Source organism: Micromys minutus, assembly GCF_963924665.1.
Source record: "Micromys minutus genome assembly, chromosome: 2".
Lineage (NCBI taxonomy): Eukaryota > Metazoa > Chordata > Mammalia > Rodentia > Muridae > Micromys > Micromys minutus.
The window spans coordinates 90,913,325-90,929,337 of record NC_137971.1 but is presented as its reverse complement, the minus strand read 5'-3'; the positions used below and the strand labels follow the sequence as shown (position 1 = coordinate 90,929,337).

General features: G+C 38.3%; 2 protein-coding genes across 2 annotated transcripts; both read right to left on the bottom strand.

The window, feature by feature from the left end:
• Positions 1 to 1,407: 1,407 nt before the first annotated feature.
• LOC308417729 (olfactory receptor 52D1-like) lies at positions 1,408 to 9,283 on the bottom strand (the record flags this gene model as incomplete). The annotated part of the gene is given in 4 exon segments (XM_080913045.1): positions 1,408 to 2,391; positions 2,393 to 2,428; positions 2,573 to 2,675; positions 9,273 to 9,283. Coding segments are annotated over 4 exon segments (1,134 nt in total).
• A 352-nt stretch (positions 9,284 to 9,635) lies between these two features.
• LOC308417728 (olfactory receptor 52D1-like) lies at positions 9,636 to 10,589 on the bottom strand (the record flags this gene model as incomplete). Its single annotated transcript, XM_080913044.1, has 1 exon — positions 9,636 to 10,589. The coding sequence occupies one exon, from the start codon at positions 10,587 to 10,589 to the stop codon at positions 9,636 to 9,638; it is 954 nt and encodes a 317-aa protein (XP_080769170.1).
• Positions 10,590 to 16,013: the final 5,424 nt, after the last annotated feature.

Here is a 16,013-nt window from a genome sequence, read left to right as displayed (position 1 = left end):
AGAGTTGTGCTTTCTGATTTTTCTTAACAATAATAAATTATTTTTGTACTAAAAATTAGAACTTTAATAATTTGTGGAGCTGGCTGTGAATGTACACCCATTTAATCTCAAGCTTGGGAAGGCAGCAGCAAGTAGATCTCTGAGTTCGAGGCCACTTTGATCTCCATAGAAAGTTCCATACTAGTTAAGAACATAGTTAGACTGTCTCAATGCAAAGCAAAAACAAAATCTGTGGGACAAGCCCGTGGATAAACCTGTTACTAAGCCCAGAGTAAATCTTGGATCTGTACTAAGTCCACAGATTTTTATTGCAGACTATCCTTGTGCATGATTTCATAATGGTTTTCAGTGTAAAGCTAAGATTCACAGCTCTTTCTCTCTTAAGACATTTTCAGGAGTTGTTTCATCAGAAAAGAATTTTCTTAGGGCTAGAGTGATGGCACAGTGGTTAAGAGCACTGGCTACTCTTCCAGAGGTCCTGGGTTCAGTTCCAAGCATCAAAATGGGAGAACAACTGTCTTTAACTACAGTTTTTCAATTTTAGCAAATCTGATGCCCTCACACAGACATACATACAGGTAAGACACCAATGTGAATGAAGTAAAAATAAAATAATTTTAGAACAGCTCCTCAAAACGAGAGAAGGAAGGTCTTCTCACACACTGGATTTGGTTGTGAAAAGTGGAAATGCTGACTCCAGGAGTTTTTGCAATAATAAAACTAATTAAAAACCCTTGTCAACCTCTGTATTCTAACTAGAGTTTCCATGTATTTTTTTTTTCTTCTTATCCAAAATTTCTCTAGAAATCTAAGCTTGTGTCAAGTATGTACTCCCTTGGCCAAAAGGAAGCAGAAAGTTCTATGGTCCAAGTGTCAGGCCAACTGCCTGAGATGATAAAACATTGACTCACAATTCATTTTCAAGCTTTCTTGACCCCTTTCACTCCTTTAAAACAACTTTTTCTGTATCCCAACCTTCTTTGCACTACACAAATACATGCACATATGCTGCATCAGGCTTGACTGGGTATACCTTGGCAAAGTATATATTATAATATTTGACCACTTATTGAGACTAAGAAAGTTACAGTTTGCTCTGTTTGAAAATGTTCCACATTTTCTCACATGGAAAAAGTGGGTGGTGGCATTCAAAGTTCTGTAATGTACCTTAGCACAAATATTTTACTCAACACTGTTAAATATTAAAAGCAGGTATCATTGTTTTATTACATGAGGAATAATTGCATTGCTTTTGAGTTATTGAAATTAATAAGTTTTCCCCTATTTTAGCTCCTCTTTGCAAGAATAAATATCATAGCTATTAATCTGACATTTCAATGTATTTCTACCATTAACAAAATTTCCCCTAGACACTTACCATTGATACCAAAGACAACTGCTAGATTATCAAGAAAGTTTCTGATTGTGAGAAAAAATTGCAGGTTCCTTCTTCCTGTATAAATATTTGGTAACTTTGTCCCGAAATTCTTTGGTTTTTACACCATAAATAATAGGATTGAGCATTGGTGGCACAAGGAAGTAGAGGTTGCCAAGAATAGTGTGGACATGAGGCGGAATGCCTCTCCCAAAGCGATGAGTGAGAAAAGAGAAAAGACTGGGGGTGTAGGAAACAAGCATGACAGAGATGTGCGTGGTACAGGTATTGACCGCTTTGTGGTGGGCTTCCTTGGAAGAAAGATGCATGATAGCCCGTAGGATTAACGCATAAGAGGAGGCAATAGCTGAGATGTCTATCCCAACCACCAGCATGGCCACAACCAAACCATATATCCTATTGACTGAGGTATCGACACATACCTTCTTCACCACAGCCATGTGCTCACAGTAGGTGGTGGGGATAACTCGATTGGCATGAAAAGGCATACGCTGGAGGAGGATAGGCATGGGGAGAATAAAGAGGATTGCTCGTACCAGGCTCACTAGGCCAATGAGCCCAATGCGACTATTGGAAAGAATGGTTGAGTAACGTAAGGGCTTACAGATAGCCACGTAACGATCAAAGGCCATGGTCATCAGGACAGATGACTGCATGGCAGAGATGGAATGGATGAAGAACAGCTGGACCAAGCAACCTTCATAGCTTATCTGATTCTGTCCAAACCAGAATATGCAGAGCACCTTAGGAATGGTGGTCGTCGACATACCCAAGTCTGTGAGAGCCAAGAGGAAGAGAAGCAGAAACATGGGCTTGTGCAGGGAGCGTTCCACAGAGATGGTGATAAGAATGGTACAGTTCCCCATCACAGTGATGAAGTACATGGAGGAGAAGGGGATAGAGATCCATCTGTGTTTGTCTTCCATCCCAGGAATGCCTTGGAGAATGAAGAAAGAAGGGTGGCTGGTGCTGTTGCAAGGCATCATGGTGGCACCCTGGTGAATCACCTAAAGGGAGTAACAAAGGAAGTACCTGAGTTTAAATTTAAAAAGAAATTTAAACTTAAAAAGGGGTAAGTAACATAATAGTAAATACACAAAATAATCTGAACTAACAATAGTATATGTTATGTAGCCTGGCCCTGTACTATGGTGCGCAGTAATCATGTAGTTTTACCATGACATAATCAATGTCTGAGAATGTATACAAGAGAAATGCTATTAATGAGAAAAAGTGATTGATGACATAGTGAATATACAATGGAATATATTCATTGTCACTAAAAATTATACCATGTCAGAAAAATGAACAAAAATGCAAAATGAAATAGACACATTTTATCTCAGAAACACTCATAAAAATAAAATTACGAGAGAGAAAATTTTAAAACACTTCAAGTTTATACAAAATGCATTTTAAAATATCTGTTTCTAGTAGAAGTGGGATCTGGAATTTTTTTTCCTGTATATATGAGAAAGAGACAATTTGGCAATGGTGGTCAATGTGGAAATGGGAATCAGGTGACAGGGCAGCTGATGTCCAGTGTGGATGCTGTGCAGTAGATTGTGATTGTAAAGACTATTATCATCTACATGCTCTTACCTAAATGTTAGGGACTGAGAACCTGGGCAGCTAGTCTCAGCTGTCTTCAGCAAATATTTTGAAATGTGTGAGTACATGTGTATGTACATATGTGTTAACAAGTACCCATGCTCACAGCCCGGCATCTCTCCACTCTTCTCTCGAGTACTCAGAAGCCAAGATGTGCTTCTTTAAGGCACGTAAGGAAAAAGCCCCAAGGTGTCCAGAATTAGCTCCTTGACAATTCCCCCTGCAGTACAAAATCACAAGGCACCATAGCTGTTGTGAGTAAAACTGGCCCTGGAGATTGACTGAACTCCCAGAAGATGAGGCTGGTTAATCTTAGGGACTCTGGAAATACTTCATCTTGACTGAACAGAGAGACATAAAAGTTAATGATGAGTCAATGAAAAAATAGTGGAGGAGATTATGCAGTGTGTTTATGTCTGAACATAGTCTCAAGGAAGAAAATCCTCACTCTTGCCACAACAGAGCCAGATTTGGTGGAGACTACATTAAATAAAATAGGCCACATATGGACACTAACCAACAAACAAACAATCTCATGCTCTTACTTAAATGTAGAGTCTAGGGGAGGGGGATGGCAGAATTCAGAGAGAAAATAAAATAGCATTTACTGTGGAGCCAAGTGGAGGAATGAGTAAGAGAGAGATTTATACAAAGCAGCAGATACATCAGAGAGGAACTCTAGCAAGAGCTGGAGGTGACATAGTGCACTGTGTTCAAGTGTATGCTCAATGGAAGAAGATGCACTTTGATATGCCAAGGCAGCTGGATATCTATGGAAGGTCTCCCCTTCTCTGAGAAGAAAGGGAGGGGGCAGAGGGAAAGGAAGTGGGGACTGGGAAGAGAAGAGAGAGGGGAAGCTTCAGGATGCAAAGTTAATTAATTAATTAACTAATTAGTGAAAAGAAAGACATGCTGATAAATAGCTTATACCTTCTTTGACACTGGGGGAAACAAATATTAATTAAAATGATAGGATGGCTTCATGTTTTCCCTTAAACTCTTTGTCAAAAATAAAAATGGTGAAATCAGTAAAACTCAGGAAAGGCTGTATTCAGCCAAATTCTGATAAAATTCTTCTCGCAGATGGATTTTGTAAAGAGATGGCAATTAGAAATGCTTGTCAGCAAGACTGAAGCAAGGTCATAAAGAGAAGGCTAGAATAGAATGTCCTGTGACATTATAAATACTATTATAAATAGAGCAGTACAGGTGCCCTTTGCTATAAGCATGTACCCTCATCATGTACAACAGGAGCTATAGTTTTGTCAGTAGAAAGTTGTGGTTTCAATAACATTCAGAAATCATGGCTTCTACCATTTATCACCTGTTACACAGTTACCAGATAAGTAACCCTGTCAGGCAGGTGCCAGTGATTTATTTAATCAAGTGAATCCTTTCCCCTAGTTCTGCTTCCTCACATTTACATTCCTGAGTGCAACTCCTTAAATAGATAATCTTGTGTTACAGCCATGGAGCTCTAGGCTTTTTATAGAAAAAAAAAAAAATTTAACCTAGGTTTTGGATAATTGCACTAAGGAAAACACACCAAGCCTGCATTCTCCTCTCATCTTGTATTGCAAACATTTGTGTAATGCTTGGCATATAATAATATAATATAATATAATATAATATAATATAATATAATATAATATAATATGATATATATTACAATATAATAAACATTGAATAAATCAATAAGGTGATGAATATCCATGGAAATAAACTCATTTAGAAATAAACTAAGAATAAATCCTATTTTGTGAGGTCTTGTTCATTTCAGATATCTAAAAGCATGAAACACAACTAGTACAAAGGCTAGTCCTTATCTTAAATGAATTCCCAGCACTCAGTATAAAGACAAAAATGTCAGTGCATGTCAAAGCATGACATCCATGGTAATCCTCTCTACATGAGCACAGCTCTGACTTGTACTTCCTTTCTCATACCCATCGCCTGCTATAAGAAACAGTATGACTACACCTCCATCTCATCCACCTATTTTCTCACTTTCCTGCCACATCAAAGGCTAGCAAAGAGGATTACATTTGCATGATGTTTGCAGTATAATTCCTCCCTTACTCAAGCATGTTCTTTTGGGGCAGAGAAATGAGCCTTGGTACTATGTCTTATGATCCACAGTGAAGTCTATATATCAGCTACTACAGCCTGCCTGTGATCCTGTCCTAAATGTGCTATTTTCAAAGACTGCAATACACAGTCCATCAGTCAGCCATTTTAAATATATCCTCAGACCTACAAGGTGAACCCCATTTGTCAAGGAGACATGATGCACTTTATTTAGCAAAGGAAGACAGCCACAATGAAATGTCCCCCAAGGTACTTAATATCCTTAGCTTAAGATGTCTTGCCATCCATTAGAGAGGGAACATGCCATTAAAACATGGACATACATGCCACACCTATCACCTTTGGATTGTCCCCGTGTACTCTTTGCAACTAAATGAATGAATCATGATTGAATTCTTATTACTCATTACATGGTAGGCCAAAAAAAAATTAATCACCCATTGTTGATTCTTTTTTGTTGGTGTGCTATTGGAGCTATATTAGAAGCACAGACCAGGTGACCTGAGCCCAACTCTTAGAGGCCACATGAAGGCAGGAAAGAGCTAACCCCACAGAGTTGTCCTCTGACCTTCACACATATGACATAGCATGTGCATCCACATATTATGCACACATATACAAAAACACATATCTTCAAATAGTAATAATATAAGAATTTAGGGGTCAGTGAGATGACTCAGAAGGTAAAGGTGTTTGCCACCCATTGTAATCAGAGTTAGATTCCTCTAACCCATATGGTAGAAGGATAGAAATACTTCTGAAAGTTGTCCTTTGATCTCAACATATATGCCACTGTGCTTAAATGCCCACAAACATACATGTGCAAATAAATAAATAAACACATTAGAGAAATGGATGAAATAAAAGTTACACTAAAGATTTGCTATAAAATCTAATATTTATTATGAAAGCTGTTACAATTTATTGGGGTTACAAATATAAAGCAATATATGTGCTATTTTAAGATTGTACTGATAGAGCTGGTCATACTTTAAACTAATGTTGATACCTCTGAATTTACAATTTCTTCATTATAGTCTTATGTCACTGCATTTCCAAATATATATATATAATTTCTTTAAGTGCACACTTGATTTAAGAACATTAAATTATTATAGAAAGTAATTTAGAAGTTCAAAAATATGAACCTTTAAATAGTATCTTGGGTTTTGTCATATTTAATCTTTGTATCAGAAACTCCTGTCTAAAAAAATAAAATTTTCATAAGGAATTTTTTTATGATTTATGCTCAATGGAATAAGATGCACCGAGTCCTACGACAACTTGATATGCCAAGGAAGGTGGATATCTATTGAAGGTCTCCCCTTCTCTGAGGAGAAAGGGAGGGAGGGGGCAAAGGAAGGAAGGAGGGAGAGGAAGCTCCAGGATGCAAAGTTAATTAATTAATTAATTAGTGAAAAGAAAGACATATACCTGAAAAATAGTCTATACCTTCTTTGACACTGAGAAGGGACAAAGACTAATTAAAATGATAAGATGGCTTCATTTTTCCCTTATACTATTTGTCAAAATCAAAAATTGCAAAATCAGAAAAATTCAAAAAAGGCTGGATTCAGCCAAATTCTGATAAAATTATTCTAACAGATAGAACTTGTTGAAAGATGGCAATTAGAGATGATTGTCAGCAAGATTGAAGCAAGGGCATGATTTTCACTAGTTTTTTACTTGATATAACTGTATTTTGTATTTATATCTACTGTTTTGTTTATTCTTAATTTCACTAAGGCCCTAATTGCAAAATAATAAAAACTGTAAGATGTTTTTTACACTGAAACTTTAGAGTCTCAACTTGATGACTATGTATCATAAACATTTGTTTGTATGCTTAAAAAGTGTAACAGATGGGGAGAATGTGATCAAAACATTCTATGTGATCTATAAAATTCTCAAAAATTAATTTAAAATCATACATTTTTAAATGATAGCAGAAATACTTAGATATTCTAGTCTCTGATTCACATAATGCTATTATGGGAGTTTTTATCTCTATACAGCTTAGGAGAAACATACTTCGATGAATTTTGCTTTTGGAATATGATGAAACATTCATTTTCCCTTTTACTGGAAATTCAGGCTCAGAAGCTATTTATAAAACACACTATTAAATAAATAAGAAGCTTTGGTGATGTATTAAGGGTCTCAGTGTCTATAACAATTTTTGTTATCAGAATAATCACACATTAATAGTTGTTAAAACTTAAATGTGCCTTATGTGTCAATTGGATGATCTATTTTGTGCTGTGTTTATAACACTTCTTGATCTGAAACACTAATCAATGCTGCTTTAAATAATCTCCAGCAGGTAATGGCCACCTCCCTTCACCAAATTCCGGCTTACCATCTACCAAATAATCTTTTAAAGGGGTACTGGATGTTTTAAAAATCAAGAAACAAAAGGATTCTCCTTGATCCTCACTGAGGCAAATTTCTCAGGTGCAGATAACAACCAGCTGTGTTCTGATAAATTCATTACTGCACACACGTTTTCAGCTGACTGTGCTTTTTTCCCACTTTCAGTATATGTTATTACTAAGTCACCACCTAGAGGCAACTTAAACTGGGCATTGTTAATCTCCTCAGAAGAAGGGGCTCCTGAGAGAGCCTGAGAGAGCCACGCAAACCCACCCTCTTACATACCAGTGACTCAAAGTGCACAGCCTCCGGGTAAGACGGCAGAACAAAATTAAGATTTGTATCACTATTTTCATTCGTTTCATTACTAGTAATGTTTATTATCTTAATTCAGTGCATCTTAGAGTCTGAGGGATTTTCATTTCACTGAGATATTGTTACTATTATCACAGCCCAATTTCATAGTGTTTGTCTCCTATCTAATATAAAATGCAACTTTTGAATGTGTACATGTGGATACATGAGAGAAAGAGAGAGGGGGTGGGGGGAAAAGAGAGAGAAAAGAGAGAAGAGAGAGAACAGGTAATGGCTACTCCTCTTAACCTAATGGATTTTTAGATTTGCTCACCCCATACAATCTCATTTGGCATGTTTATTAGCTGTCTTAATTGTATGAGATTTTCTTCGAGCAACAGTGAAGGTTGTGTTTTCCTTCCATTGCTAAACTTGACCCTCGGTGTTTTCAGGGCTGGATCTTGACCCATAATCAATGAAATTCCTTATCTGAATTCACCACATCACTGGCAGTACAGAAGACTCCCATGCCTTTTATACCAAGTCAGTGCAAATGGCATGCTTTGGTTAAACCACATCATCTTCTCTTTACCCATCTATGTTGTGAGTTTCTCAAGCCTATTGACCTGTAAACTCGACTGTATACCTAGTATTCAGTGGCTCTTCAATAAATATTTTTAATGGAAGGAAACTCAATTACAACAAGTAAGCCATGCTCTCTTAAAGCACCTACAACAGATTTGTTCTTGGTGAATTTCCTTGGCTTTTCTGATGTGTCACAGAATTTCTACATGTAGTGATGCAGAGCTTTGTAAACAAAATTTGAGGGTTTCCCAACATTGTGAGCATAATAAGATGACTAGATGACTGAATTGTATGCTTTAAAAGGCTAAGGTGACAAATTTCATGGTATGCATAGTTTTATGATACCACAGTAGAAGTTTATGTTCTTTTATGATATGACTCTTATTTGCCAAATACCACATAATAAATTTAACCCACCATGAATAGGCTGAATGTTATCTCACTGGAAAAAAAAAAGATACAGAGTAGAATAAATGTCCTTGATGATCATCTGGAAATGGCCCCACAGAGAGGGCTCAGTGGTTCAGAGTACTGGCTGCTCATCTAGAGGACCTGGGTTTGATTTCCAGCTGCAGTGTAGCAGCTCACAACCAGTTCCAGAACTCAAAGGAAGTATGCAGGAAGGCCGGCTGCTTGAGGATTCTTGTCACTCTGACTGGATGCAACTAGCAAGAAGCTATCCTAGGGATCCTTGCACACCCAGGAATCTATCTACTGAGGTGAACAAAAGATCACACCAAGTCCATAGTGACCCTTAAAATGTTTTTGTATGTTGAACTCATTGTGCTTAGAAAACCAAGAAGCAGAGATTATGGGGTGAGTATAATCCTTACAGAGTGGCGTCTTTTGAAGTAATTCCTTAAGAGACGTGTACTCTACCTTTCCTCTGCAACCACATGCTTCCAGACTTCTCATGGTGACTCACCCAGTTGCCATCTTTATCTGTTTCAAACCCAACCCAGCACCACAGGGCCTTAGTTTCTTCTAGCCTTCTAGGACCAGGTTGGAGACTCTCATCAATGACATTGGTTCTAGGATTATATATATAATTATATATATATATATATAACCTCCATGACTCTTCTTTCAAGTGTTATACATTTCCTCCTAACCTATTCATTTTCCTTTAAAGACTGAATATCTATCTATAACTTATATATAACTTTATAGGTATGAAGGGGTTGCTCTGAGATCTTCAAACATCTCCAATATTACATGATACTGACTTACTGAGATTAGCTCAAGCCAGGAACTCATTAGTCTTTTGTCTTTGTGAAGAAGATTATTGTCATCTTCTCTTTACAAAACAGTCAATTATTCTCATGCGAATTTGTTTGGTATTGATGCCATAGACTAGGGGGTTGAGAACAGGAGGCACAAGGAGATAAAGATTTGCAAGTATGATGTGCACCCGAGGAGGCACATGGTGGCCAAAGCGGTGAGTGAAAAATGAAAAGAATGCAGGGATATAGAAGACAAGAATTACACAAATGTGGGCTCCACATGTGCTGAATGCTCGGAACTGGGCATCCTTTGAGGGCAATCGCAGCACGGCTTGCAGAATCAGGATGTAGGAGGTAGCAATGAGGACGACATCCATGCCAGTGACTGAGAGTGCCACAGTAAGACCATAGATGGTATTAGGCTTAATGCTGGCACAGGCCAACTTGGCTATGCCCATGTGCTCACAGTAAGTGTGAGGGATGATATGATGTCCACAAAAGGGTAAACGTTCAATGAGAATGACAAATGGAAAGACAAAGAGAAGACCACGCATCACACATGCCAGACCAATCTTCCCAATTACAACGGCATTGAGGATGGATGTATAGTGAAGTGGTCGGCAAATGGCCACATAACGATCAAAAGCCATGGCCAGCAGAACAGCTGACTCTGTGGCAAAGACTGCATGAACAAAAAACATCTGGGTGAGGCAGCCATGGTAGGAAATGACATTGGATCTGAGCCAGAAGATTGCCAGCATTTTAGGCAATGTTGTTGAACAGAGGACCAGATCAGTAATAGAAAGCAGACACAAGAAGAGATACATTGGCTCATGGAGAGCCCTGTCTGTTATAATGATGTAGAGGATAGTGCCATTTCCAACCAGAGCAAGGATGTACAAGGAGCAGAAGGGAATAGCCATCCAAACATGCTGCTCCTGCATTCCAGGGATTCCAAGCAAAACAAATGTGGAAGGGTGGAAGGCAGTTCCATTGGGAAGAGAGGCAGAGAAAATCATGATGCAAGGTGAAAACCTTCTTCCTAAAAATGGTTAGAAAATGAAAAGGATGTTATATTAAATGCCATCTGTGCCTACTAAATGTTCATTCAAATTCTTTTCATTCATTAAATCAATGCTAAGCAAAATTATGCCTTCTTTGTTTCTAGTATACATTATTAACATTTTTAAGTAGCGGTGTTTATCTCATTACCAGGATCTCCAGCTTCTAAAAAGACTACTACACTATATCCCAAATATTCTGACATGAATGCAGTCAATTTAGCCTTTCTTAGTGTGCACATATTGTGTAGAATATTTACATTCAACTTCTCTAGCTTGCTTTATACCATTGTTTATTGTGTTCTGGGCACTGGAACACTGGCATGGATTACATTTCTCAGTTTCTTACTACTAAAAGTATTTCACCATAGAAAAACAGCAACTTTGTGCTAGAGCATAAGGAATCTTCTAAATTATCTAAGTAAAAAATCAGATCTTTTTCTTTTGGGGATGCTAACACAAGACATGCAAGGCTCCTCCTATGCTTGGTTCTGCTTTTCTACAGAACATTTTTCACCAGATATTTAACCAAATACTTCATGTTTCTATTATGTCCAGTGCTGTGAAATATCTGACACATACTTTCTTAAACCATATGCCTTTCCTATAGCATTCTTTCTATACAAAGTTTGTTTCCATTTACATTTTTATCTGACATATGATCTCATGTAGTGGTACACACACACATACATTGAGAGAGAGAGAGAGAGAGAGAGAGAGAGACTAAAAACATGTAAAAATTCTAATTCCTTAATAATTGTGTGTTTTTCCCAACTTCATTCATGTTAAACTGAAGTTTCTGAGTCTTAATATTTTTTCTTCATGTGTAACATGTGTGCCTTGCAGACATTAAACCAATAATTTTTGTTTGATGTGCAATGAGTAAGGCTTGGACTCAGCAGGTAAGTTTTCTAAAAGACTTGGATAAATGACTATTATTGAAAACTGGAAAATTTCTCCTGGAAACTTTTTTTAAGAACAAAATAAGACATTTCCTCCCTAAATGTATGTATTCCTCATGCTCTCATATTCCAGAGAAAGCTCCTATTACCTCTTCTTTAATATACTATAGTGGGAATAACCTTAATTATTATGATTAAATGCATAAATTAATTGAAATAAATTTATATGATACACATCTTTTTGTTTCAAGACATGGTATATGCATGAGTTTGCTTACAGACAATCTCCTGAATAAAGCTGCTTTGGAAATTTAGAGTACAAGATGTTAGAGCCACTCAGTCCTGATGTCACCCAGATGAGTGAGACATCTCTAGGACAGCTGTCAGGCCCCAAAGGAAAACAGACTCATGAGGGAAGCATGCCATGTGAAAAGCATGTCTCAGATACTTTGACAAAGCCTGTCTCAGATACTTCACAGCTTGATGCTACATTGAACTCATGGGTGCAGTAAGTAGACATAGTAAATCAAAAAATATCAATCTAAAAATAGAAAAAATGTCACATAAGGCAATTTCTACTCACAGTCTTCCCGGAGAAAATGATAGCTAGTTTCCAAATCTGAATCTTCTTCAAATTCTTCAAACATCTTTCAGGCAGCTTGGCTTCCAGTATTATCACTCTTTTGCAGATCTTGTTCTGTGGTCCAGTCTGAAACATGAGGGCTAGGACCTAGATTTAGACTGCCTAGTTTTAACATATGACTCTGCTTCAATTACTTGCTAATTGTACTAACTTGAATCCTTTTTTGTAAAAAAAAAAAAAAATATTCCCTTCTTTCTTTAGATTCTTAGTAAAATATAGATAACAGTGCCAATTACTAAATCAGAAGGCTTATGAAATCTATTATGTCACCAAAACAGCTAATGCACATTAATTAAAATATTCACTGATGCCTCTCATGGTTTCAGAAACTTCATTTGGAAAAGTAAAGTTGAAATGTGTAACAGCTTTTTTTGACTGGTGCACTTTGTTGTGAGCGCACTATGATTTGACCATTCCTCAAATCAAGGTCTCACTTTGAAAGCATTCAATGCAGGTCCTCATTTTCTAGGCTAGGTATATTCCCACAATATATAAAACGGGATAACTCCCTAACAATCCCAATCCTACCACGCTTCCAGCACTGTGGAATTCCTCTTATTAATTGCTGGGGGAGTGTCAAGGAACTATTGCAGCAATTGTGGTCCTGCCATTTATAAGGAGCAAACATGGTTTTGTGCTATAATGAGCAGAGTAGAGGTGTAAGAATGATTACATTTCTTTTATTGGATAATGTAATTGAACATTACCTTTATTAGGCAATCAGTCTCCAGTTTTTACCAGAAAAATCTTACAGCAAGGATATATTTGCTTGTGGATTCTAAAATTTATAGACATGAAATTATAAGGCTATCTACACAGGGAACATTAAATTTAAACGATACCATACTGTGTAGACAAATTGGAGTTTCTGGAGATACTGTACAAGTTCTTATAAACTCAAAAACAGTGTTCCACATTAACAAATATAAAAGCTGTTGCTTACTCTCAGTTGGTCTGTTGTGAGGGAGAGCAAGAAGTAATTAAGATTTTACTGTCTACAACTCTTCATTTTATCATGTTTTATACCTTAAATATACAATGACAAGTTTATTCATTACTCCAGAAGTGCTAATCTTGTTGTTGTCAGGATGATTGTACCTACAAATCCATGGACCCTATCTTGAGACGACAAGGAAAAACAGTCAGAAATTAAAACCTGCCACAGAAGGGATTCGTGCATGCTCGCAGAAAGGCATGCTCATGCACACACACACACACACATACACACAGTACTTGCTTATAAAATGTTGGTATGTATACAGTATGCATTGTACCTACCCAAATACCTGAGATGTTCTAGGAACTAGTTTCTGTAGGATAGGGCTCTGTTTGAGGTGACCTAGAGTGAAGTGAAAATAAGAAAAGCTGTCAGTACTTTTGCATGGCTGTTATCTCTCCTGCCCTCCCCTACTTCTCTTCCTGTCTTTACAGAACTATTTTTTTTTATTTCATTAACAATTCATGTTTGTCATCAAACACTTACCCCAGTCTCAGTGATCAACAGTAAACTCTACTCAGCACATACAGTGTAGTTCCTGGTGTGTAAGGGATGATCCTTTTTACCTTTAACTTGTGATGGTGCTCTTGGTCCAGAGAGGATGAGGCTGGATCAAAGCACTAATGGTCCCAGATGCTAAAAATAGAGGTAATTTTTCAGAAATGATCTCAGGAGATACACACCAGTCACAGCAAGATCTGCTGTTCAAGTGTTAACATTTTTTTTCCTAATTCAAGGGAAGGAATTGCTGTAACCTTACCCTAATGGAATAATAGACTCCCAGACTTTGGACAACATAATAGAACCAAATTGTGCCAGGCTATTGGGGAAAGTAATTTTGGAGAAAGAAAAGAAGAGTCAAGGAAGCAACCAAAGTGATAGATGGATATAGGATGAGTTGAGTTTGCAGTTTTGTTTTGTTGCCTGACCTTATATCACCTATTTTCAGTGAGAGATGGATCTAATCTGAATCCCTCCTGGTTGGTGTTGAAGTTGATCACTTCCCTTTACCATTTTGGTTTGTTTTGGGGGTGATTCTTCTTATGTTCCTCACTTAAATATACAAGTTAATAAGCTACTTCGTTACTGCTTATTTTGGTTCAGTGCAGGTTAAAGGGTCCAAGGAAAATACATCCTGCCCATGACTTTACCCCATGTCCGAGACCAGGGAGAAGGAAAAAACACTCTGCATCTGGCTTGACCCTGAGTGTTGAGAAGTGGGAATCCCTAACCCCCTGACCCAGCACTAACAGCCAAACAATGTTTCAGCGTTAAGGACCAAGCAATACTTCAGGTCTTGTTGTATTCCACTAGCTCACTGAGCATGCTGCAAAGAGCCTGTAAAACTCACCCCCCTACTCAGCACTCTGCTTTCTCTCTGTATTTCTCCCCCAGTAAATCTCTTGTGTGAGATACACTGCATAATGTGACTTTGTGGTATTCCTTGGCTCCCAATTGCCAAGATGGCCTTGCACCAGAAAAACCTTTACATTGCTATGATGACTTGGATAGGTTTTCCTGACCCCTGTACCATCCCCTTGGCGTCTGAGATGATTGAGGGAAGGGCTTGTCCCTCATCTCTATTCACCCACAACAGATTCACCTTCTGGCTCACAGATTGTTTTCCCATCCTCCTGCAATAATTTATAAGTTTCCTCTTTTGGTCAGTAGAAATGCTTCCCTGAATCTGAGGAAGTGACAATGGAGCATCTGGCACCCCTCTGATGCTCTCAGTAGTGGAAGTACCCCAGCCATGATCTTAGAGTTATGACTGGATTTCTTCACTAATCCCATTCCCCACCTCACAAATCCTTGGAGCTGAAATTCTGAAGCTTCCTTAGACCCAACATGGCTATTGCAACCCTTCCCTTCCCCTTTGCGTTTTGTCTCCCACTTGGAGCTGCCTGTCACCCACAGCCTCTCTAGGTCCTTATAGTTTTTATAACATTATGTAACCTTACTTAACAGGGGTCCCTTATCCTTGGACCTCATTCCTGATCTTGGTTTTCCATTGGTTTCTGGCAAGCCTTCTGGCCATGTTGAAATCCCTGGTACCAGGTGCCAAGTCTCCACAGAGAATTAGCTATGACTCCCGCTGAGTGCAAGGATAACCCTCTAAATGCCTTGGCCTTCATTTAATCCTCTCTGAATCCTGGAAATGCCCTCAAACTCAGGTTTATACAACTTTTTTTTCTATCCTCATTTATGGAAACACCAACGCCATACCTTCTCAGTCACACTTGGGGTGCTTCTCAGAAAACCTCTAGCCTCTACACCTGGCACCCTACCTGAAGGGCCCAAAACTCTTGCAATCAAATTTGGCCTCAATATCCCTTAGATAACCAATCTAAATGACTGCCTAATGGCACCCTAGATACCAATATTCTTTGGGACTTGATAAGCCCTGTGAGAAATCAGAGAATTGGAAACAGATTCTTGGTGTCCAGGCTTTCTCTTCTCTCTACTCCAATCTCTTTCTTAATTCTTCTTGTTCCCCCAGTCAACTCCTTCTATCATGAAGCCCAAACCAGATCATTCCTCCTCTACTTTTGATCCAGCTAATGAGACCTCCCCCGTATAGCCTCAACTCATAGCTCCTTGTCTTGCTCCACCCTTCTGGGCATCTCTTTCACTATATCCAGAAACAGAGCACCCTAATCAAATCTCCTTGGTACCCACTTCCAGCCCAGTGGTAGCTCTTAGTCTTGTAGCTACTCATTCCACCTTAGCATGGGATCTTCCCCCATCACTCTTTCTCCTCTGCTTAAGACCCCCCCCCCACCCACACTCAGTCTCCCTTTGAGGGAAGTTGCTGGGATGAATAGCTTGATCAGGATACA